Source organism: Cheilinus undulatus, linkage group 20 (genome assembly GCF_018320785.1).
Source record: "Cheilinus undulatus linkage group 20, ASM1832078v1, whole genome shotgun sequence".
NCBI lineage: Eukaryota > Metazoa > Chordata > Actinopteri > Labriformes > Labridae > Cheilinus > Cheilinus undulatus.
The window spans coordinates 9,897,551-9,922,047 of NC_054884.1; the positions used below are offsets into that span (position 1 = coordinate 9,897,551).

The following is a 24,497-nucleotide window of genomic DNA, read 5'->3' on the forward strand; positions in this document are numbered from 1 at the left end:
CTAACATAACATATAGCTAATATAGCTAAAGCTAAGGTCACAAAGTGGCTATATAATCTACTTATCAGTGTTATTTATGTGGATACACTAACTTAGCTACGTTTGCTAAAGCTTACCTTACTAAAGCTAACTTAGCTGTAGATAATGGAGCTATATAGTTAATGAAGCTTGCATAGCTAATGTAGCCAAGTAGCTAACTTAACTAATTCAGCTAACATAGCTAGAGGTAAGATCACAAAGCAGCTACGTAAGCTACATACCCATATTATCTATAAAGATACCTAGTGTATCTACATAGATAACACACATAGATACTTAGCTTCATTTGCTAAATCCCATGTTGCTAAAGCTAACTTAATCATAGATAAGGGATCTAGGTAGCTTATGTAGCTTAATCTAAGTGCAAAAAGTAGCTATGCAAGCTACATAAATATGTTAGCTACATAGCTACATTAGCTTAAGTTACACATTACTAAAGCTAACTAAGTTACATTCACTCATATATAACATTTATTATTTAGCTAGCATAGATATGTTTCTTTCTTTTGTTTTTTAAAGTTGCTAAAGCTGTAATGTTTTAAATGTGGTTATTTGATGAATGAAACTGAAAGACTTCGCATATGAATAAAGCTGAATGATAAAAAAAAAATAAATAAATAAAACTGGAAAGACATTATAGTGGCCAATTACAGCACTCCCGTTTCTTAACTGTACTGTGTCTCAGTACGATCTTAAGAGTGGCCATCAGAGACTTACAGTCTGCAGCCAGACCCCTCTCATTCCTTGACAGTAAAATAACCTGATTGTTTTAAGAGAGCCTTGGAGATTTCTCTTGTTAATTCTATTACAACATGAATCCATCTGCAGTCATGGGGATGAAGATGGCTCACTTTTTAAAGTGGGAAGACTCTAGATTTTCTTTTGATTTTCAAGTGTGCCTTGACAGATAAAAGGTAGAGAAACACCACTTTACACTATGTTGTCTTTTGCCAGAGTTGGATGTTAAATACACATCAGTTTAGTTTTACTTTGCTATAGTAACTACCAAATTACATTGGCTGAAATACAATGATAAACATCCATCCCAGGTCATTTTTTCTTTTGTTTTTCAAACATAACTCCCCAAGCTGAGCTGCTATAACTATTATTTCATAGAAAAGACTCACATTACCAAGCTTTGAGATGATGCAACATGATGATGGACTGCAGCAGAATGGTCTTTCAATCAGGCATGTCTGAAGCATCCACTTAGACAGAAACCTGTGAATTGTTTCAACATTTGAGTGTGTGCATGTGTGTGGGTTTTTACCACCTCTTCCACTCCGTGACTTAGATTTCAGAGCTCAAGTAGCCTCAGCATAAACCTTTAAAACAGAGACTACTTCTTTGGCAAATCCTTAACATCTTGCTCTTATTATTTTTTATCCATCTATTCCATCCCACTCCTCCTCTTCTTTGACTTTCTCTTAGGGTTGTTGTGTCTGCTCTGATGCATTCCCTGGCTGCTCTGCAATTCAACCTCCTTGTTTTCTCCGAGCCAGATTCTCTCCAATGCAATGTCCAATTAGTTTGAATGAGACACGTGAGCCGGTCTGCAGGAACTTTCCTTTTCCTCTAGACAGCCTATCAATTAAGATGATGGAAAGTTACGAAAGGTTTTACTGTATATCCAGAATCTTTGAGCTAGCCTTACAAAATACACAATGTACTTGTCCTGTTCTATGTGCAGTTAGAATCACAGTCATCTGTCCTCCATTTGTACTTTAAATGGTATTCAAAGTTTTGATTTGCATTTTCTGGGGTGCAAATCCTGAGGTGACATTGTTGGTAAAAAAATCTTAATAATGCCGAAACAACTGCTTTGCTAAATCAAAAACCACTGTTCAATCTAACCAAGATACTTTTTAAACGTACATAATAAAACACAGTGGAACATCTATGACTGTCAGTGCTGGAGCTTTCAAATTTTTTTTCCGCATTAATTTAATCCTCTACCTTTATGTGCCTTCCAGGGAAGGCTGCTTAGAAGCATCCCCACATCATGATGCTGCCACCACTGTGCTTCACAGTGGGGATGGTGTGTTTGTGGTGATTTGACGTGTTTGGTATCTACCGAACATCTTGTCCGATGGCCAATAAGCACCTTTTTGGTTTCATCAGATGGAAGAACTTTCTCCCACTTGACCATGGAGTCTCCCACATGCCTTTTAATGAATTTTAGTTGAGATTTAACACGAGTTTTCTTCAACAGTGGCTTTCTCTTTGCCACTCTCCAATAAAGCTTTGACTGGTGAAGCTTGTAACTCCAGACTAGTCATAGGTGTCTTAGTGGTCTCTCTCACTAGTCTCCCACTTGCATGCTCACTCAGTTTGTAAGAACAGCCTGATCTAGATTTACAAATGCGCCGTATTCCTTCCATGCGTCGATGATAGATTTACAGTAGCTGAACTCCAGGGGATGTTCAGTGACTTGGAATTTTTTCTTTTTTTTGTATCAATCCCCTGACTTACACGTTACAATAACCTTTTCTCTGAATTGCTTTGAGTGTCCTTTTGTCTTCATGGTGTAATGGTAGCCAATAATACTGAGTAACAAGTGAATGGACCTTCCAGACACAGGTGTCTTTATACTGCAATCACTTGGGGCACATTCCCATTAACTGAGAGACTTCTAGCACCAGTTTGCTGGACCTCTGTTGAATAAGTCAGTCACTTGCATTTTTTTTATTTCATTGACATCACTTTGTAGAATACTGTTTTCACTTTGACATTACAGAGGGTTTTTTCAGAAAGCCAAATTTTATTGACCATGATTGGTTCATTAGATCTATAAAAGGTTGGATACTTTTTTTTAGGCACTGTACATCATCAGTACACTGAATTCCTGCTGATACATGTTTGGTCAGCACAGCTCAGACTTTTAACTTTAAATAACCAGAGCATTTAGCATGCTAAAATCTGAATCCTTGGGAGCAGATTCATATTTTTATGTTGAATATGTAAATAGATATTTATTCTAAGACTACGCACATGGTGTAGGAGTAACCCCTTTTATATTTTTTGTCATTTTTATCAGAGCCAGAATAGCCACTTTGGAAGTTAAATGGCCTTGAATGCAAAGTGAAATAATACTCATACAGTCTGTTACCCAGTATCATCTCTTAGAAAGCCAAATCACAGCCATTTGATGAGCAGACTCAACTTAACAGGGTGAGATAATCAAATTATTTATGGAAAAAAGGTGGAGACCGCACAATAAATTTTAGATTTAAACCGATTAATGTTCACATACTTTCTCCACAAATAAAGCCAAGTGAGGACAACTATCTACAAAATCATTCACAAATAATTATCTTTATCTGCTCTGAAAAGTCTCATTTATATTATCTGCATCCAGAAATGTTTTCTGCAGATGATCTGGCCGGATCCCCAGATTTAGAAGTTTCTCTGCATGTGTCTAATGGCTGTGAAAGCGTGTGCTGCAGGGTGATCTGTGCTCTAAATCATGCCTGTCATTACTGATAAGTTCCATTGCTAATGCTGTGGTGATAAAGCTGTGAGGGTTGATGCTCGTGTGACACGATTTAACACTGAAAGCTGCCAGATACTGTTAGGGGTTATCTGCCCGCACAGCAGACATTCTTCATACACCCTAAATGCATGACAGAATCTGAGCAATGAATATGACATACTCTCTTTCTGCTGTGTATCTGTTAAACAACCTGAGAGCCAGTTATCAAGTCAAAGTGGAAATGTAACCCTCCAAACTTTCTTCAAAGCATCCAGATGCTTAAAGAGACACATTTCTCTTAATTAAGTCAGCCAGCATACTTCTTTTGCAGCATTTTCACCCCCTCCTAAATGCGTTTATTTATTGCTACAGAACAGCTGGAGAACTCTCCCTCTCTCTCCCACGCCTTCTTCACGTCCCCCACCTCATATGGTGCATTGCACTGGGTGGTTTGCAGAGCAGCAGAGGCAGACTGATCTCTTTCTCGCCTCTACATCTGGCTGTGTTGTGTTGAACCTCCCAGCTCAGCCGGCAGATAAGCCCCGGTGATGGATATGAGGTGTCACCATCCAAAGCTCCGCTTATCTATTATAGTGCAGTATCCATTTCATGTGGTGGCGCTGTGTGTGTGTGTGTGTGTGTGTTCTTTGACAAGGAGGATGGGTCACACACTGGGTCAGTGGGTGTGTGAGGGGAGTGGGTGTTTTGAGAAGTTCTAACTGGAAAAGGCAATATTAGTGGGAGTAAAAAACTGAACAGCAGAAAAAAGATAAGGAGGAACAAAATTCAGAGAGACAGATGGATGATAAAAGATCTAAATAATTTAGAAAACCACAATGAGCTTAAAAGACAGAGAGGGTTTATATAGAGACTAATACTAAAATACTAAAATGACTTCCAACACTGCTGCATTTTAATATTTCATTCAACATTTAAGGTTTAAGATTTTACCTTTCAATGAAAAAATAACTATTCCCAGTGATCTCTTGAAATTTGTTTTAAATTTTTCCTTAGTACAATGGTTTCCAACCTTGGGTAGGATGGGGGGGGGCACAAGGTCTTATCTGCTCTGAGTTGATCCAAACTGGATTTGCAAATGTGGAACAAAGACCTTTTGGTAATGAAAAACATCTAGACCTAACGTATTTCCCTAGAGATTTATCAATTAAAAATTTTAAATGGATCTTCATTTTCTCATACGTACAGTATTTTAGTTGGAAACCACTGCCATAGTACATATAGCAAGAAGGCTATAGCCATGAACAACCTTCCTCAAATTGTAAAACCCTTTTCTTTCAATTGAATAAAGACTGATTAGAAGTGGTATCAAAAAAGGGAAAAAAATGGTGCAAATTAGGCAAAAATGGGTTAACAGAGAGAAAAAATAGGTGAAGGGGGGAATGGATAATGTGATATAAGTGGGCAGGAAAGGTGGTGAAATTTGATTACGAAGTGGCAAAAATGGGTTAAATGGTTGACAGAGTAAAAAAATAGCAAAAAAAAAAAAAAAAAAAGACAAAATGGCAAAAACAGGCAGACAATGTGGAGAAATGTGATTATAAAGTGGCAAAAAATAAGCAGAAAAGGTGTTGGAATGTGAAAAACAAGTGGCAGAAATGGGGTGAAAAATGAGTCAACAGAGGCAAAAAAGGAAGAAAAGTGACAGAATGAGGTGGAATGGATTAGCAGAGGCAACAATTTTCTGGAAAGTGGTGTGAATTTGTTTAAAGTGATAAAATGGGTTAACAGAGAAAGGAAATAAATGGAAAGTGGAAATGAGTTTAAAGGGGCAAAAATGGGAACAAAGGTAGTGATATTTTATCAAAAATTGGCAGAAATGGTTCAAATGAGGCAAAAATGGGTTAACAGAAAAAAAAGTACAAAAAAGACAAAAATGAATTTGAAGTGGTAAAAATGGACAGAAACGCTGGTGAAATTTGAAGTGGTAACAATGGGTTTAACAACACAACATTGGTAGAAAGTGTGGTGAAACAGGATTAACACATGGCTAAAATGAGTCAAAAGAGGCAAAAAAATGTATTAACAGAGGCCAAAAAAAAGCTAGAAAAAGAAAAAGATGGATTTAGAGTGGCAAAACTGGGTTAACAGTGGCAGGGATAGGTTAACAAAGGCAAAGAAATTGCTGGAAAATGGCAAAATTTGTTAAAAGTAGTAAAATGGATCAACAGAGGAAAGTGGCGAAATGAGTTAAAAACAGGCAGAAAAGATGGTAAATTTGATTAAAAGTAGCAAAATTGGGTCAAAGGAAAGAAAAATTTGTCAACAGAGGAAAAGAATTGCTGGAAGGGGCAAAATGTCTTTAAGGAGGCAAAAACGGTCAGAAAATGAAGTGTAATTTTATTAATTAGCGGCAAAAATTGGTTATATTAGGCAAATATAGGCAGAGAAAATGATGTAATAGGATTAAAAACTAATCAAAAAAAGGGCCGTAAAGGTGGTGTAATTTCATTAATAAGCAGCACTGATGGATTAACAGAGGAATAAAATCATGTGAAAATGGCAAAAATTGGTTCAGAGTGGCAAAATTTGGCAAAAAAAAAGGTCCAAAGTATAAAGAATTGTTAAAGTTGGTCAAAAGAGACAAAAAATAGGTAGAAAGTGACAAAAATAATTTAAAGTGCCAACCAAAGGGCAAAAAATAGCTAATTGTGGTTAAAACTTAAAAAAAATACATAAGAAGTTGTGAAACTGGATAAATAGTGGCAGAAATGGGTTAAAAGAGGTAACAGTAGCCTGAGAGTAACCAAAAATGTATTAAAATTGGCAAAAACAGGCAGACAAAATGGTGAAAAGGGGTTACAGGAGACAAAATGGATTTAAAATGATACAAATGGGCAGAGAAAGTGGTGAAATAGGATTAAAAAATGTGCAAAACTGTGTATAGCAGTTGGTGAAATGGTATTAGACAGTGGCAAAAATGGGTTCACAGAGGTAATAATAGGCAGGTAATGGCAAACATTCGTCTAAAGTGCCAAAAACAGGCTGAGAAAGAGCACAAAGTGCAACAAAACCAGCACCAATGCTACTGATCCAGCACACATACACTGATAAAATCAATAAATCACAACCAGGGAGGGCCAATTCTCTGGGATCGTCAGGGACCCAGGCAAATCTGTGGACAGCCTTCGGTCTGAGTGACAGGGTCACTCAGTTATAGACACACATTGGAGATTGATGTGTTTGCAAGTGGGAGTGTGTGGTATATTTCTCCATGCTCACAACTATCAGTGTAGTTATGCACTGGCACAGATTTTGCTTACAGTATGTAAAAACATGCAGTACAAACAGCCCTGGGGCACCATAAACAAGCTGTTAAATTACAAGAGTAGCCCTTTAGCTAAACATGTTAAAAACAATGCAGCTCTCCATTGTTTTTAATAACGAGTGAATTTTAAGGCTCAGGCTCATGCTGTGTTTTTCATTTTTCCCATGTTGCTGGATGGCATCAGACAAGCAATTAAAGTTATTGTTTCAAGAGGGAATGTTGCCTGTGAGTAAGAATTAAAAACACAACAACCAACTACAGTACCTTCACTAACGCACAGCTTTCTGTGGTCACTTTTTTTGGTTTTCTAATGCACACAACACACACAGGCATAGGCATATACTGACACATAATAAAAATCAAAGCCGCATCAATTAGATCAGTTATCTCTGCCACAGGCATTTTCACTCATTTATATCCTCATACCTGCACGCTCTGCTGGACCACCTTTTTCCAGAGTGTTGGTGAGCATATTCCTACTCTCTTTGTCTTTCCATCTGTTGTTTTTTCTCTCCTCTCTACATCTCTGTTACAGGCTCTTGGTCTCTAACCCTCCAGTCTTAGACCAGTATTTAGCATTTGAAAAGACCACCCATGAGTTCAGGAAGGGGCAGATTCTCAGAGAGGAATTGGTTAGAATATTAATTGTTTGTTTTTGTTGCTTTACTCAGAAAACTTCCTATACTAACACTGCTGGCCACCTTCATTTAAGTGTCTACTTTGCATTCATAAACTGCACTATGATTGCAAGCAAAACAAACTATCTGTTTCACTGGCTTTACTTCCATATCTCATGGTACGTTTCACAAATCTGTCCTTCTAAAGAGGCTACATTATGTAGCGACCCATGTAAGATATATTATACTCTGCTCAGCATTTGAAACATTTGTGATCATGTGTAGTTTCTGCCCTCGATGTAGCCTGCAGAAACGACATAGAACTCAAAAGCAGTTGGTTAGACTAGCAACCCATTCAAGCCCCAGACAGCTGACAGCACCTCTAATTTCACAACTTAATTTAGTAACTATATACAACCTAAATATTCAACAAATCTGTACATGCATATACAAAATAAAATACTCAGGCTCAATCCTCCTGAATCACTTTCAGTAATATTTTTCTGATGATTCAAACGTCCATCCATACATCAACAAGAAAAGCGAACTAACCCCGTTCTCCTCAGTGTCACCTCTAGAGGGCAGTATTCACAAATTGCATTTCGGAATGAACTAATGCACTCACCGACCACTTTATTAGGTACACCTTGTGAGCACACAGTTGGAACCCTTTGTGCATTTGCAACAATGAAAATAATGGTTACAATAACAGTGATATTAACCAAAGTGATAATAAATGTGGTGTTGATAATAATAATAATAACTATAATAACAACAACAACAATAATAATATTAATAATAATAAACAATTATGATAATGAAAAAATTGAGACCTTTTACTTGGATTAACTTGCAGACTGAATTTAAACTGCAAAACTTGACGACCTTCCGTATTTTTAAAACCCCGAAAATCCTGTATCTAGACTTGCTTTTTGCATCTGTTTCAGATGGTTTTTATTATTATACTTATGTTCATTGTAACTGTCCAAGTTTTAGTGTTTTGATTTTTGAAACTATGAATTGCTGCCATTTTTAATCCAGTCTCCCTTGAAAAAGCAATCTCTGATCTCACTGGGATGAACTTGTTTAAATGAGAACTAAATGGAAGATTCCAGCAGCAGCCTGTTTGCCTGAAAGTTGCTAGCATTGCATGTGTTAAACTTTGGAAACCAACCATTCACCAGAGCCTGTGATGCTTGCCTATTAATTATAGGGTAGCATAGATCTTGAAACAACAGATTAAATATGAGTGTTTTGGAACTTCTGTGAGGATGGAACAGTGACACCAATAACAATGGTGACTCCAGAGAGTTAAGCAACACTTTGACTAACTCCCTGGGGCTTTGTGAAAAACGCTCGTATCACAGTAAAGTTTGGATAATGCTTTGTCTCCAAAAGTGATTTTTAATTTTTTTGGTATAAAGTCCATCTACACACACCACACCATGTCTCATGAATGGTGACCTCAGAGATGGATGAGATAAACATTTCTCCCACAGTCCCAACCTCCTTACCCCGATCATACCAAATCTGTCATGCTGGTTCTTTCAAACCGCACGCTACTCCTAACAATAGCGGGGTCCTTAATTGTCACCCGTATCAAACCTAAAACCAAACTACCCTTCTGCAGCGATATCAGATGGTAATCAACACGACAGTCTACACTTAGCGCTGTCACTCAGGGCCTCTGACGTCACACTGACATGCCTCTGTGATTAGTTCTGGTTCGGATCCAGCTGACCTGCATTGTCACTTATGATCAGTGTCTTGGAAATTGCTGTAATGGGACAAACATTGTTGATTAAGAGCTTTCAGTGTTAGAAATTGGAACTATGTATTGTGACGAAGGGAAACACGGTTAAAGGCTAAAGCTGCCGTCCAGTCTGGAGCCAAATGTTTAGGAATGTTTATGATTATGTGCTTTAAATTATGAACATTTAAAAGACGTTCTGTACATTCTTTGAAATCCATGTTATCTGTTATCTTTTCTGATGAAGATATATAAATGGAAAATTGCATTGTCAGCTGTCTGTCTTGGAAAGCGTCCTGTTTTGCTCAGGAAATAAGGTAGTCTTCTTTTCAATATTCCACTAGGCATGAGCGGGGCCTGGCTGCAGACTGTTCATCTCTGACCGCCACACTCAAAGACCATACATCTAAGACACAGCGTATCTCAGAAAGGAGATGCTGAACAAAATATTTCCAGTTTTAGATTTTTTTATTCAGCTTTGTTCATTAACAAAGGTTGGCAGTTACATGCATAAAATAACCACACTGCAAATATTACAGACTAAGCAACATTTCATAAATTAAATAGAGACAAAAGTCAGTGGTCTAAATCAGGATTCAGTCATGTAGAGACATGTTTTAAAAGTAGCTACACAAACAGTTTTGCTTGCTCTAGCTTAAGCTACCCTAGCTACATTATTACTATTACTACAAGCCAGTGTAGCTAAGGGAGCTTTAGCAATATGAGCTGTAAAAATTGTAGCTAAAGCAAACTAAGCTACATAGATAGCGTGCATATGTAGCTGCTTTGTGAGCTTAGCTTAAGCTATGGTAGCTACATGACTACTATAGCTACATTGGCTATATTATCTATGTATATCTGTTTTCAATAGCTGAGTTAGCTTCAGCAAAGTGAGCTTTTACAAATGTAACTGAAGCTTATTAACCTGCAGAGATAATGTGATTCATGGCTGCTTTAAGCTTAGCTTTAGCCATGTAAGCTATGTAAACTATGTAGTTAAATTTGCTGCGTTATCTATTACTTAGTTTTAGCAATGTGAACTTTAACAATTGTAGCTAAAGCTAATTAAGCTACATAGCATGCATAGAAAGCTGCTTTTGAGCTTAGCTTAAGCTATGTTAGCTAAATAATTGCTATAGCTACAATGGCTATATCAGCTGTGTTTATCTGTTTTCAATAGCTAAGTTAGCTTCAGCAATAATGTGATTTGTGGCTGCTTTGCAAGCTTAGCTTTAGTCATGTAAGCTATGTAGTTACATTTTCTTCATTTTCCACTGTTTAGTTAGTGATGCGAGCTTTAACAAATGTAACTAAAACTAACTTAGCTACATAGATACTGTCACTGCTTTGTAACTGTTCTTATGACATGTGCTGCTGACCTCTTGGCCAGGTCACCCTTGTGAAAGAGATCTTGATCTCAATGTGTTTTTATCTGGTTAAATAAAGGTTAAATAAATAAAAAAAGGTATAATATAGATGTGTATCTGTGTAGCTTTGTGAGCTCAGGTTTAGCTACAAAACTCTGGTAACTACACATCTCTGTTATCTATGTAGTTTCCGCCGCTAAGGGAGCTATTTAAGCTACATTTGCTGCGCTAGAATGTTTTCATGGAGGACAAGCTTTTTTTCCGGTTTAATAGACTTCATTCAGGTTTTGTAATCAGGTTTTTGTCTTTAACGTTGCCATGTTTCTGAGTTGTACGTAACCCTTCCTGCTCTGCTTGCATTGATTGGCTATTGTGGGTATTCCATGGAAGGAATCTGGAATTGTAAATAGATTCTGGTTAGGGAAGGCTCTGACTCTCAAAGGGGAGCAGTAAAATTATATTAAAGTTAAATACTTGAAGATTATTGGACAAAAATGATTGGCAGTGATATAAGCCACTAGGTGCCCCCACCATTCCTACCTAAATCATAGTTTGTGTGTGCTGTATACAAAGCAGAAACATTGTAAACAGCAGACTGACAGGTAGATTCTGTCTTTCTAATCAGCTAGATGAGCTCCTCTGAGATTTAATCGCATTCCGATGCCTTGACTGCAGGCCTGTTCTGGAGAAACCAAGGTCCCTGCTGTTGTGCAGCTGCTGCTCAAAACACATCTGGTTATTGACTCATACATCATGTTACTGCTTTCATTTTGTCTAATAATAAGATTAAGTGCTTATTTGTCTAACCTGAGGCTTCAGGTCATCGGCAGCACTGATTTGATAAATTGAAGACAGACTGATATTGTCTGTCTAAAAGACAGAGTTTTAATATTTTGAGTTTTTAGTAAATACACAGTGCCTAAAATATTCACCCACTTGGGTGTTTTAACCTTTTATTGGTTTAATAAATCAATCAGGGTCAATATCATTAGGCTTTTCTGAAAAAAAAAAAAAAAAAGATTCATAATAAAACAAATAGCTTCTTTAATGTAAAAGTGAAAACACATTTCTACAAAATGATGTCAACTAAGTAAAAATATGTGAGGTAAAATAAGTAACTGCATACATATTTACCCCTGTAAAGTGACCTAATTCAGCAGAGGTCCAGCCAATTGGTGCTAGCGTTAGTGAAACTGGGATCACCTGAGTGCAGTGAATATGTCTCAACTGTTTGTAGTATAAAGGCACCTGTGCCTTTATCACTGGATAATCAGTATTCATGGCTACCATTACACTATGAAGACAAGAAACACTCCAAGCAACTCAGAGAAAAAGCTATTGAAAGCATTAGTCAGGTTATGGATACAAAATAACTTACAAGGGACTGAACCTCCCCCAGAGTTCAGTTAAATCCATCATCAAGAAATGAAAGGAATAGGGCACATGTGTAAATCTGCCCAGATCAGGCAGTCTTCACAAACTGAGTGACCATGCAGGAGTTACAAGCTTCAGTGACTGAGATGGGAGAGACTCTGCATACAACAACTGTTCCCAGGTTTTTCACCAGTCAAAGCAGAGATGGGGGAGTGGCAAAGAGAAAGCCACTGCTGAAGAAAACTCATATTAAATCAAGCCTGGAGATCGCCAAAGGCATGTGGGAGACTCCATGGTAAAGAGTAAGAAAATAATTTTGTCTGATGAGATGAAAGACGCCAGACGCCAAACTGCACGTCCCCACAAACACACTATAGAGCACAGTAGTGGCAGCATCATGCTGTGGGGATGCTTTTCAGCAGCCACCCCCAGGAAGGCTTGTTAAGGCAGAGGGTAAAATGAATGCAGCAAAATGTAGGAAAATCCTAAATGAGAAGTACAGCTTGGGAGAAAATTTAATTTACAGCAAGACATTGACCCAAAGCATACGGTGAAAGCTACACAGAAATGATTTAAAGACGACAAGATGAATATTCTAGAGTGGCCAGACCTCGGTCCAATTGAGAATTTGTAGCTGGACTTAAAATGGACTGTTCACGCCTTATCCCCATGCAACCTGACAGAGCTTGAGCAGTTTTGCAAAGAATATTTATGCATTTATTTTAAAATCATGTATTTTTGTATTAATTGACATGACTTTGTAGAAATCTGTTCTCACTTTGACACTGGAGAATTTTAAAAATAATTTTCTTTGGTAAAAAGCCAATTTCTTTTGACCATCATTGATTTACAAAATCAATAAAAGGTTAAAACAACCCCCCCCCCGACCCCTCCCCCCCAAGTTTTCCAGATGGATGTGTGTAACACATCCATCTGGAAAACCTTTGATATACAGCGTTTGGGAAAGGGCAGAGCCTTTGAAAAAAAACTTGGAGGGTGATTGGATGAATGTTCTGTCTGTCACATCTTTACGGGCCAATCAGAGCAACGAAACATGTGTAGTTGGTGCCGCTACCCAGGTGCACGTGCGCACCTACCGAGGAATAAACTTCATACAGAACTGCATAACGTGAACCATGGCAACTGTAGACATCAGTACACGTCTTTTGTTGTTTAAAAAAAGAAAAAAACTCACTGCTGTTCTTTGTTCTTCTTTTAACAAAGAAATGTCATCAAGTTCTGATAAAACTGGCGCTTTAGCAGTATCCACGCTTATGTCTTCCTCCATAACGGCACCGGCCTCTTGTCTCTGTTTGCTTATGTTACGACTCCGCTGCGCCCAAAAGTACTGCCCCTTGTCGCTGATTGGTGCTGTCACTTTCTCACGGGGTCCAAACGGTTCAGACGGGAGCTTTGCAAGATGGATTCGCCAGTGAGAAACACGGAAATGGGTGTATCCATCTGCTTTGCAAGGTTACATGTGGCTCACTTGTTTAAAGATTTCTGTCTGAGATTTCTAATTGATCAGCCTTTTCACACTTTCGTGGTAAAAAAAAAAACTTTTCTTTTAGCTTCTTTTGACTTTGAAAATTGTCTAATAAATTTCTGATCATTTTTTGTAATTTGGTTTATTGTCCATTAAAAATCCATAATGAGTCCAAACATTTTGTGCATGCTCTGCCTCTGTGCTGTGTGGGCGTGCAAAGACCAGGCTTGATTAAAATCTTGAACTCTCTGGTTACTCTGTTGGACTTGTAGCGGTTACACCTAGCATTCTCACTGGTTCATTTAGTCTTCTGACCTCATGACTTAAACTTCAGCATGGCTCTAATTAGCCATCAGAATAAGTGCAAACACCTGTGAGCCTGTGCAGAACTTTTCAGATCTTATTTTAATAGACCATTCAATCAGCCAACCAGAACATGACTCAGTAAAATGTGACCTTTTGCCTGTGTGTCTAACTTTTTATTATAAAGAACTCACTTTTATCACAGTTTATTTGGCAGAGGGAATTCTTGTGCAGATCTGATGTGCCTTTGGCTTTGGAAAACATTGATATTAAACATGACATCTGTCTTTTGCTTATTTCCACAATTTCTCTCTGTCATGTGAGCGCCGCAGAGACTGATTGGTTTTACAGATGGGATGATGTGTTACTTGATCCTGACCGCAGACGCCCTTCTCTTCACCTTTTGATATTGTGCTGTCTGTCTCTCCCTTTCATGTTTAAAATTCATTTCTATACAAGTTGGACTGAAAAACAACCCAAAATTACCAAGGGGAGAAGACTTATCAAACATATTAGAAAAAAAGATTCAGAGGATTGTCAAACAGCAGATTCAAGAACTTAAGGGAGCTTCACAAGTAGTGGACTGAGAGTGGAGTCAGTGGATCAAGAGCCACCGCACCAACAGGTCCAGGAAATGGACAACAAGTGTCGGGTTTTTAGTACTGAGTCACTCCTGAACCACAGGGAACATTGTCAGCATCTCACCTGGCCTAAGGAGAAAAAGAACTGGACTATTGCTCAGTGGTCCAAAGTCCTGTTTTCAGATGAAAGTAAAATTTGAATTTCAGTTGGAAATCCATGTCTCAGAGTCTGGAGGAAGATCAGGCACAGAATCCAAGGTGATGAAGTCCAGTGTTTTCAGTTTCCACAGTCAGTGATGGCTTGGGGAGTCAACAGTAGCTAGGTTTCCATTACAGTTTTTGGCAAAATAAAAGCAATATTCCTTAAATTTCGATTAAGTACAATCGCGCTTTGAATGTGTTTCCATTGAAGGGAGTTTTGGGCATAGGCCTTGCAGTTCTCGTAAAATCTCATCTCGTGTGAATCCACTGCAGGGAAGCTTGACACTCAAAACCTGTTGCGTGTTGGTATGGTTTTGGTTACATCTACGGCGGTTGCCTTGATAATTTTGAACAAAAGACGAAGGCAACGGATGATAGTTCAGAGGTGAAGTCCGTATGTATGGCAAAAGCCACGCATCAGGGTAGAAGTACGATGCTAAGAAAAGTCTCGTCTCTTCTGTCTACGTGTACCGCGCCATGTTGTCTCAGATGACCAATCACATGACACCGTACGTCACGTCCCGTGACTTGTAAATGAAGAAAAGTGTTTCCATTGCACTTTTGTGATATATTTCTATATCGAAACACCTGAAAAACCTCCTCATGAAAGCGTAAAAACTTTTTAGCTATATTTTAGGGTTTTTTTGAAATTCAGGTGTTTCCATTACCAGTTTTTTATTGCGCTATTTTGATTTTGCGCATTTCCAAGTGTAATGGAAACGCAGCTACTGTCAGCCTTCTACCAGGAGATTTTAGAGCACTTCATGCTTCCATCTGCTGAGAAGCTTTATGGAGATACTGATTTATTTTCCCAGCAGGACCTGACACCTGACTACCAGAAACTGGTTTAGTGACCTTGGTATTACTGTGTTGGATTGGCCAGCCAACTGGTCTGACCTGAGCCCTGTGGAGCAGTGATCAACTGGCAACCTGGAGGCCACATTAGGCCCCCCATATCTTCCCATCCGGCCCCTAACATATGATTGAATTCAAAATATGTGCAGAGGAAAAGTTCTAGAGGAAAAATGTTATGGTATTTTACTTTAATAAACTCCCTACAGCTATTAAAATGACTCAAAAAACAGATATCCAATGTAAGCCATTATTAGCAAATATAAAATATGTTTAACATGTATTTATCAGTTCATTCTTGATTAAAAAAAACAAAAAAAAAAAAAACTGCTGCTTTATGCAGCAAATGTATTGAGAGTGCAATTTTCCCGCTTGCGTCTTTCATTTATTACTAAGCAGCATGGATAACATGACAGCCATGGGTATATTTAGCTGAAATATCTTAATCGCCCCCTTGTGGCTGGCTGTGATATAGGGACTGATCTTACTTTTGGAGCCTAAAAATTGCTTAAATTTAAAAGAAAATAAAACATCTGTATACAAAAATATGTTAATTAGACCATTTTAAAAAAGTAGTTTACTTGTGATAGTTTATTTATTTGTTATTATTAATAGTTCGGGCCCTAAAGTGCCTGTTTAGGAAAAAGTTAGCCCTTTTACAAATGTGGTTGAAGACCCCAGCTGTAGAGAATCCCTGGGGAAATGTCAAAAGGAAGATGAGAGACACCAGACTCAACAATACAGACGAGCTAAAGGCTGCTATCACAGCAATGGGCTTCAGACTGCAGCAGTACCACAGACTGATCGCCTCCATGCCACATTGCTTTGATGCAGTAACTTATGCAAAAAAGGAGGGTATTTTGCAGAAGTGTTTATTTAAAATTTCAATTAGGTGTAAGCTGTAAACATCAAGACTAAAACAGAAAGTGTCTTGAAGTCTTGAAATATTTCACTTTGTATGAGATGAATCCAGAATATATGAAAGTTTAACTTTCGGAAGTAAATCATCACGGTTTCTTTCATGATATTTTAATGTTTTTTTGTTGTACCTGTATTGCAATCATGCCAGTAATAATGATAATGTATGTGGTATTACCAAGAACAGCAATGCATAATAATTCTGATGTAAACCTTGACAACTATAATGATACTGAAATGGGCTTGACTGGGAGCAGTCCAAATTGAGTAGCTCTTAAAAAGAGAGAGAGACAGTTATATACAGTGTGTATAAAACATATTCACCTTGTTGCTGCTAAGAAACATCCCCACAGCATGATACTGCCACCACCATGCTTCACTGTGGGGATGGTGTGTTTGTGGTGATGTGCACTGTTTGGTGTTCTCCAGAAAGCACCATATTGGTCTCATCAGACCTAATAATTATTTTTTAATTGACCATGGAGTCTCCCACATGCCTTTTGGTGAACTTTAGTTGAGATTTAATGTGAGTTTTCTTCAACGGTGTCTTTCTCTTTGCAACTTTCACAAGCTTCTGCTGAAGTGTGTACCTCCTTTAGAGTAGTCATAGGTGTCTTGACTCCCTCACTCGTCTCCTTCTTGCACAGTCACACAGTTTAAGGGTGGGCAGATTTACACATATGCCATATTCCTTCCATTTTTTGATGACTGACTTAACTGAACTGGGATGTTCAGTGCCTTTTAAGTCTTTGCATCCATCCTCTGACTTATGCTATCAATAGCATTTTCTCGAGTTGCTTTGAGTGTTCTTTTGTCATTGTGGTGTAATGGTAGCCATGAATACTGATGAACCAGTGACTAGAACTTCAAACACAGGTGTCTTTATACTACAATCCTTTGAGGCATATTCACTGCACTCAAGTTTTCCCCATTTCTCATAAAATTATATTGAACATGTTTGATTTATAAAATCAATAAAAGGTAAAACATTTAGGGGGGTGAATGAATGTTTTTGGTCCTTTCTTTGACTATTATTGTTATGCAGCTAAACTAGAGCATATAATTTTACACATTGTGTCTCCTTGGCATAATAATAAGTAACACATATTTATCACCACAAGTCATGTTGTTTCTTACTCTTAATATTTTTTCCTGTTTCACAATAAATCCACAACTTGGATACAATCCTGTCATATGAGCGCTTTCACATTTCTCACCGGTACACTGTGTTCCCAGACACAGATGCCCTTTATCTGTGTCCTCACTTTCAGTGAGCTGTATCTTATTGCTTTTACAGTGTTTTTATTGGTGCATCAGCAGCCTGTAAGCAGATCCATCAACAAATTGTGTCGTCCATTTGACACATTTAAACTTACCGTATAAATGAGATAACTTACGCTTTCATTATTCGACAACTGTGACAACCAAAAGCTTTGTGATTCAGAATAACTCCTCATGCAGCTGCAAGGCCATGCTTCATCAGCAGTCAAGCAGTGCAACGTGAGTCTTGGCTGCATTTCTGTCCCCGTCTCCTGTTTGAAAGCTGCCTCCAACGAGTTGAAAATACCGTGTCGCCTAACACGTAATCCACATCATAGGAAAATGGTGTTTGCTCCCATGGCAGTGTGACATCACTCACTGTTTCCCCTCTTTGACCTTTGTTAGATGCCAGAGCTGGAGGCACAGGGGGAATGGGTCTGCTGTTTGCTGCTTGTGTCCATGTTACTGGATATCTTTAATTTCATAAAACTACTATAAAATACTAAAATAAGTATGTGTGTCATTTAACTTGATGGTTTTAGTGCATTACAAATGCCCCACTTGAAAGGACATGTACAATTGAAAAGTTTCAGAATGGATAAGTTGTACATAATAAGGACAGATTTTCTTGCTTTTACCTCCCTTTTTAAGTGGCATTATTGTTTGTGCTACGTAATGTCCAAGGTGTAAAACTTGCTGCTGTTTTTGCCAAGAGCAGGTGAAGTCAGGTCTGTTTGTTCAGGCCAAAATGACTACATTGCTTCAGTCTTTACAATCTTAAAACAGCAACTAGTGTATTTTGTTACCCTTTCCTCTTATTTGATAACTAAAATAAATTTATATTTGTTTATATACTCAATCAGAAATCCTATAGCATTGGCCAGTGAGGTATAAGACTGCATTTGAAATTAAATGTAGTTTAAAGCAACTCAGAGTTGAAACCTTAATTTGAAAATCCATGAACTCAATAAGAAAACACATGTTACACAAAAATCAGAAAGTAATACAGAATCAACAACGTGAATCAGAAAATCAAAGTATCATATTCTTCCTCAAAAAATTGCTCAAGCTCTGTCAGTTTGGACAGGGATCAGGCATGAAAATCCCTTTTTAAGTCCAGCCAAAAAGTCTGGGCTTTGACTCGGCCACTCCAGAATATTCATCTTGCTGTCTTTAAACCATTTTAGGACATTTCTCTGTATGCTTCAGGTTATTTTCTTGCTGGAAAATAAATCTTCTCCCAAGGCATGGTTCATATGCAGACTGAATAAGACCGTCCTCCAGGAATGTCCTATATTTTGCCGCATTTATTTTACCCTTCCAGTGCTGCCTGCCTTGAAGCATCCCCACAGCATGATGCTGCCACCACCATGCTTCACAGTGGGGATGGTGTGTTTGTGGTGATCTGCAGTGTTTCGTATCTCCCACATGCCTTTTTGTGATCGCTTGTCTGGATTTAATCTGAGCTTTCTTGTGGCTTTCTCTTTGCAACTTTCCCCTAAGGCTTCGACTGTTGAAAAACTCAGGCAACAGTTGTATGCAGAGTCTCTCCCATCTCACCTGCTGAAGCTTGTAACTCCTTCACAGGTGGCCTCTGTCACCAGTCTCCTTATTGCAGTGCACTCAGTTTGTGAGGACGGCCTGATCTAGGCCTATTAACACATGCTATATTCCTACCATTTTTGATGATGAATTTAACTGGACTGAAAGGATGATAAGTGCTTTGGAATTTTTTTTTCATCCATCCCCGACTTAAACTTTACCATAACTTTTTTTTCTCTAAATTGCTGGAAGTGTTCCTTTGTCGTCATGGTGTAATGGTAGCCATGCATACTAATTAACCAGTGGCTGGACTTCCAGATACAGGCGCCTTTATAGTACAATCACTTGAGATTCGTTCACTGCACTCAGGTGATCCCAGTGTTCCAACTGGGAGACTACTAGCACCAATTGGCTGGGCCTCTATTAAACTAGGTCAGTCACTTTAGAGGGGTTGAATATTTATGCAGTCAAATATTACATTGCATATTTTTATTTAATTGATTTGACTTTGTTGAAATCAATTCTCACTTTGACATTACAGAGTTTTTCTTGTAAGTTTCTGTTTCATAAAAGCCAAATTATATTGACCATGGTTGATTTATAAAATCAATAAAAAAGGTAAAACACCAAAGGGTTTTAGCATGATCCCCTCAGTTACAAGTCTGTCATTTATTGGCCCATCTAAAGGAAAAAATTACTGCAACAAGGTGATTGTTTGGACTTTAATTATGATGTGTGGACAGTGACACTTTCAGAGCACTTTTTAAACATGAACCTGCTTGTATTCTTTTCCTCTCTCGCCACATTCTGTCTTTCCAAACTTACATAAAAATAAATTCTGCTTACTTTCAGAAGTTGTACAACACTTGCAATATCAGCCCCCCACCCACACCCCTCTACCCCCCTTCGGAGTGTCCCCCAGAGCCTCACCCCCTGCTGCTACCAGCTGACATGAAGAGAGGGAGGAGAAAAAACAAGGCTTCTGGGTAAACAAACACTAGTGCCATTTCTTGGCGCTGCTCTTTTAACCCTTTCAGTTGCTCCTGAGAATGTTCTGTTGAAGTGTCAGCTCAGCTTCATGCTATTTATGTGATAAATAATTAAAAACGATCTGATATTTGATGGTAGTTTTGTTTTTTATTGCAAATACATATACAAAAGATTCTTTCAAAGACAGTACAAATACATGGCAAGGTCAATGAAGGAAAAAGGAGTATTGGAACTTCAGTTTTGTCATATTGTGAGAGACAGGAATGGAATTTGTAAAGCAGTAAAAGTGGACGGTCACAAACAGAAAAAGAACACATTTCCAGTTCCTTCAGCCATAGTTATAAGTTCAACTCAAATTATAATCACAAATAATCCGTACACATTTTGTTATAGTTCCTTCCACTCCTCAGAAAAAAGCAAATATGTACTTAAAATAGACATTTACATATGATAAATAAAAAAAACCAACAAAAAAGGCGGTTACAGCATGTACCATTTGTTCTAAATACCCCCTGGAATGAAAACAAAATTTGGAAAGAGGGGAAATAATATGCTGCCTACATCGCAAAGAAAACAATTCATTAGTTATTAGAATAGAATGCAAAATAATTACTTTGAAATAAAATTAAAGCTAATAAATAAATAAAATTTTTAATTGGGGTTGACCAGAAAGAAGACGTGAAGGGAAAACGTCGAACACCAGCGTGGCAGGAGACTGCAGGGGGGACACCCAGGGGTCAAAGGTGACTTCCTGGAGCTGTCAAACGAGCGCTGCTGGACGGTAAGTGTAATCTCAGCTGTGGCACACACACACGCAATCTCACACACATTCAGAAAGTTGAGAAAATGTAAAAATCCAAGGCACGGATGGTGAAAAGGGCTGCAGTCTCCCCCCGTTAAGAAAGCCCAGCATTATGAAACACAGTCGCTCCCTCTTTCTCTGTATTGCCTAATAGCTTTTCTATGGTCATGACACATTAGTTGTGAAAACAAATAAACAGCTTAAATACAAACCATACTTGCTGAATAGCACAAAAAGAAGAAGCAAGAAAGTGGGATCTAACAGAGAACCAGATACTGCCCAACCATGAGTGGTTAGTGTCTGAGCTGTGGAGAGTATAAAGCTTTTTTTGTGGAATGCATGTTGGTAGAAATAATTACCCAAGCCCATTCAACCCATGGGTTACTGCCAGCGTATAAGGAAAAAAACATAGAAAAAAGAAACATACACAGTTCCTACTGAAATATCAACAATCAATAAGTCCTCACAGAGGATTTTCCTAAGGTTCTTCATCTCTCTAAAAATATATATAGTTTCTATCAAGATACAATAGCAAGGCACGGTGTGAGCCAATTACAAGTCCAGCTCTCCTTTTCTTCCAATTCAAGTGTCTGATTCAGGGAGCAGAGCTCTCCCTGGAGTAAATGTCTGCATGTGTGTGTTAAATGTGTGCAGCTGTACATGTTATTGTGTTTGTTGTCTCTCAGTCCGCCTGGCACCTCAGGGTCTTGTGAGCTGGGTGTATACTGGAGCCTGCTCCCAGTGCTGCGGGCTGTTCTGGGGGATGGAGGGCACCCCTGTGTTGTCGGCTATGGGTGTGTACATGGGCCTCTGGCTGGGGCTGCTCAAGTAGCTGAAAGTCGAGTAGAGCCCAGAGCCCTGCCCCGCCCCCGCGTGGCTGTAATAGGATGCCGCGGCGGTGCTCCCCCCCTGGTGGTCGGCGTAGTCGTACTGCTGCGCCCTGGAGATGGCCGGGTAGGAGGAAGGGGGGCTGTAGTGCTGCAGGTTGAAGGGGCTGAAGGCGACGTGCTGCGGGGAGCCCTGCTGCTCGCTGTAGTGACTCGGGCTCAGCTGTTCCGTCTTGATCTGGGTCCTGTGCTGGGCCTGAGCCGTCTCTGAGCCGCTGCTGCTCCCCAGGGTGGTCAGGGTGTGCTGCTGCTGTCCCTGTTGGTTTTGGCTTTTAGCCATCCAGGCTGCCACGCCTCCCGCCTGCGGGCTCACTGGGGCGCCACTGCTGATGCTGTAGCTGCCAGTGTAGCTGACAGGGGTGGTGCTGCCGGGGCCAGCTGCAGAGCCAGGGTGCCCGTTAGGTGGCAGGTACTGGTCGAACTCGTTGACATCAAAGGTTTCGATGTGGGATATGACATCGCTGCTCAGCTCCCCAATGTCCACATCACGGAAATCGATATTGAGCTGGCGCCCGCCAGGGCCGTCAGGCAGAGAGCGGAGGCCTCCTTCACGCTTAAGGTCCATCTTGCCTGAGCTGACATCAGTCTTCGGGGTGGTGGGAGGCGTTGGAGGCCCCTGGGAACCTGGATGATCAGAAAATAAAGGAAAATAAATCATTTTGATTTCTTAAATTTCCTTTTGACATAAGAAATGATTAGGAAAACTTTAAGTTTATTAAGGTGATCATGAGAAAAAGGGGACTTCACTAGCACTTTGAAATGATGTTTTTCTTTCTTTAGCTCACCTGAATGCTCACCAGGAGAGTGCACCTCTCCCATGCTGGAGGCTGGAGAGTCTGCCTGCTGGAGAGCTTTGAAGATGGCATTAGGGGAAATGTGCGTCTGCTCACTGCCGTCCTCAGACTCGCTCTGCCCGTTCTTCACAGCCTTCCTCCGTCGGGGTTGATATTTATAGTCAGGGTGATCCTTTTTATGCTGCACCCGGAGCCTCTCAGCCTCCTCTACAAACGGCCGCTTCTCTCCTTCATTGAGAAGTCTGTGCGTAAAAGGTGGATAAACATTACGCCCTGAACTTTGGAAATTATTCCAATTAGAGATAAAACACTGAGTCAAAGTATCATGCAGCTTGTGCAAAATGCAAAGGAAAAAGTGGGAGCATTTAGAGAGGAATAATGTGATAGAACGGTATAAATTAGCTGATATTTAATAAACTCTTAGTCCGTGCGTAAAAGCTTTACATTCATGCTTACCGCCAGAGTTTGCCCAGGGTTTTGCTGAGCTCCGCATTATGCAGGTGTGGATACTGATCCGCCAGTTTCCTGCGCGCAGCTTGAGCCCACACCATGAAAGCATTCATCGGTCTCTTCACGTGAGGCTTGTTCTTGGAGGATCCGTTTACGCGCACTGGCATAGGCACGAGGGTCCAGTCGTAACCTTTGAGCACCTGGGACACAGCCTCACGAATGCAAGCGGGAAACTTATCTTCCTCGTCTTTCTTTAATTCTCCGTCTCCTCTCAGCAGCCCGTTCTCCGATGGCCGGGTGTTCTCAGTGTCCGAGCCCGAGCCAGATGGGCACGGGGAGCCCGCAGAGTCTTCGGACATACTCGGGCTCGGGGCATCAGAGAGACACTTGTCTTGTTCCTCCGTCATCTTCAGGTATGGGTCGAGGAGATTCATACGAAAAACTGTTTGGGGCCAAATTACGCGTGAAAAAAGGGGGTTATTAATGCTTTCTCGCGAGAGTGAAAGCCTTTTTGGACTTCACTTTGCCACGATGAGTTTTAAAGTACTTCAAAAGTTGACAAAATAAGAGCTGATTGCCTTTTTGCTGCGGTGCGTAAAACCGATTTGGAGAGCAGTGTCTTTGCGCACGAACCCAAGTCCTTGGATGTTAACTGCAAGCGGATCCGCTCTTGAAAGGACCAAAAATAAGCCAGCTGGAGGGAGTTTGCTTTCAACCCTGTGTGATGAAACGGTAAAGTGCTCCGTGTGAGTCTCCAAGTACAATCCCAAGAGCGCCTGAGTGCTTTGAACTGCAAACTGTGTGCATGCAGGCTTTATATCAGCGCTACCATGCTGCACAGGAAAGCCCGAACCCGATTGGGCGACCGTGTGTGACGCCAAAGTAAAGGCATTTGATCCCATTTTTCCACCTCTCCTAACCAGCTCTCAAAACACATATACACTTTCACTCAAACATACACACGCTGGCCAACAGCCTGAATGTATGCCGTTTAATTTGACTGGATTTTCCAACAGACGTTTATGAAGCTGAAAAGGACAAATCTATTTTGAACCAATTTTCAAACTTCTTTTAAACAGGCATTTGCAATTATAATCCATGTATCTGTAACAGTTTTAATAGTTAAGGCAAAGCAACTCAAAACAATGATTTCCAAACAGATAGGGTCTAATAAATCTCTTAGAATTAAGATTTAAATCAATCTTTAAAATCTGCACACAATCCTTCTCTACTTTTAAATATTTTTGCCTTTCTTAAAGTTTCTGAATACTGAGTCTAAACTTTTAGTACATGATAGGGTCAATAGGGGGAGACAGCAGTCTATGAACCTACTGCCTGCCTCAGAGGGAACAGGAGGAGGAGAGAGTTCCAGCAGACTGAGTCAGTGTAACAACTGCTGTCAAACATCAGCTTCTGATTTGCACCACTCATCTCTTTTCTCCATGTACTGTGGAGCAGTAACCTGGTAGATGGAGATAGTTTTTCTTAAGTTTGCTCACACAGTTTCCTCACTGATTTGTTATTAT

At 39.6% G+C, this 24,497-nt stretch overlaps 1 protein-coding gene across 1 annotated transcript; it reads right to left on the reverse strand.

The window, feature by feature from the left end:
• Positions 1–20,176: 20,176 nt before the first annotated feature.
• Positions 20,177–23,741, reverse strand: LOC121528436 (transcription factor Sox-9-A-like). Its single transcript, XM_041815903.1, has 3 exons — positions 22,978–23,741; positions 22,513–22,763; positions 20,177–22,351 (listed from the first exon to the last, which is right to left on the reverse strand). The coding sequence occupies exons 1-3, from the start codon at positions 23,403–23,405 to the stop codon at positions 21,540–21,542; spliced, it is 1,491 nt and encodes a 496-aa protein (XP_041671837.1). The 5' UTR covers positions 23,406–23,741; the 3' UTR covers positions 20,177–21,539.
• Between the last annotated feature and the right edge of the window lie 756 nt (positions 23,742–24,497).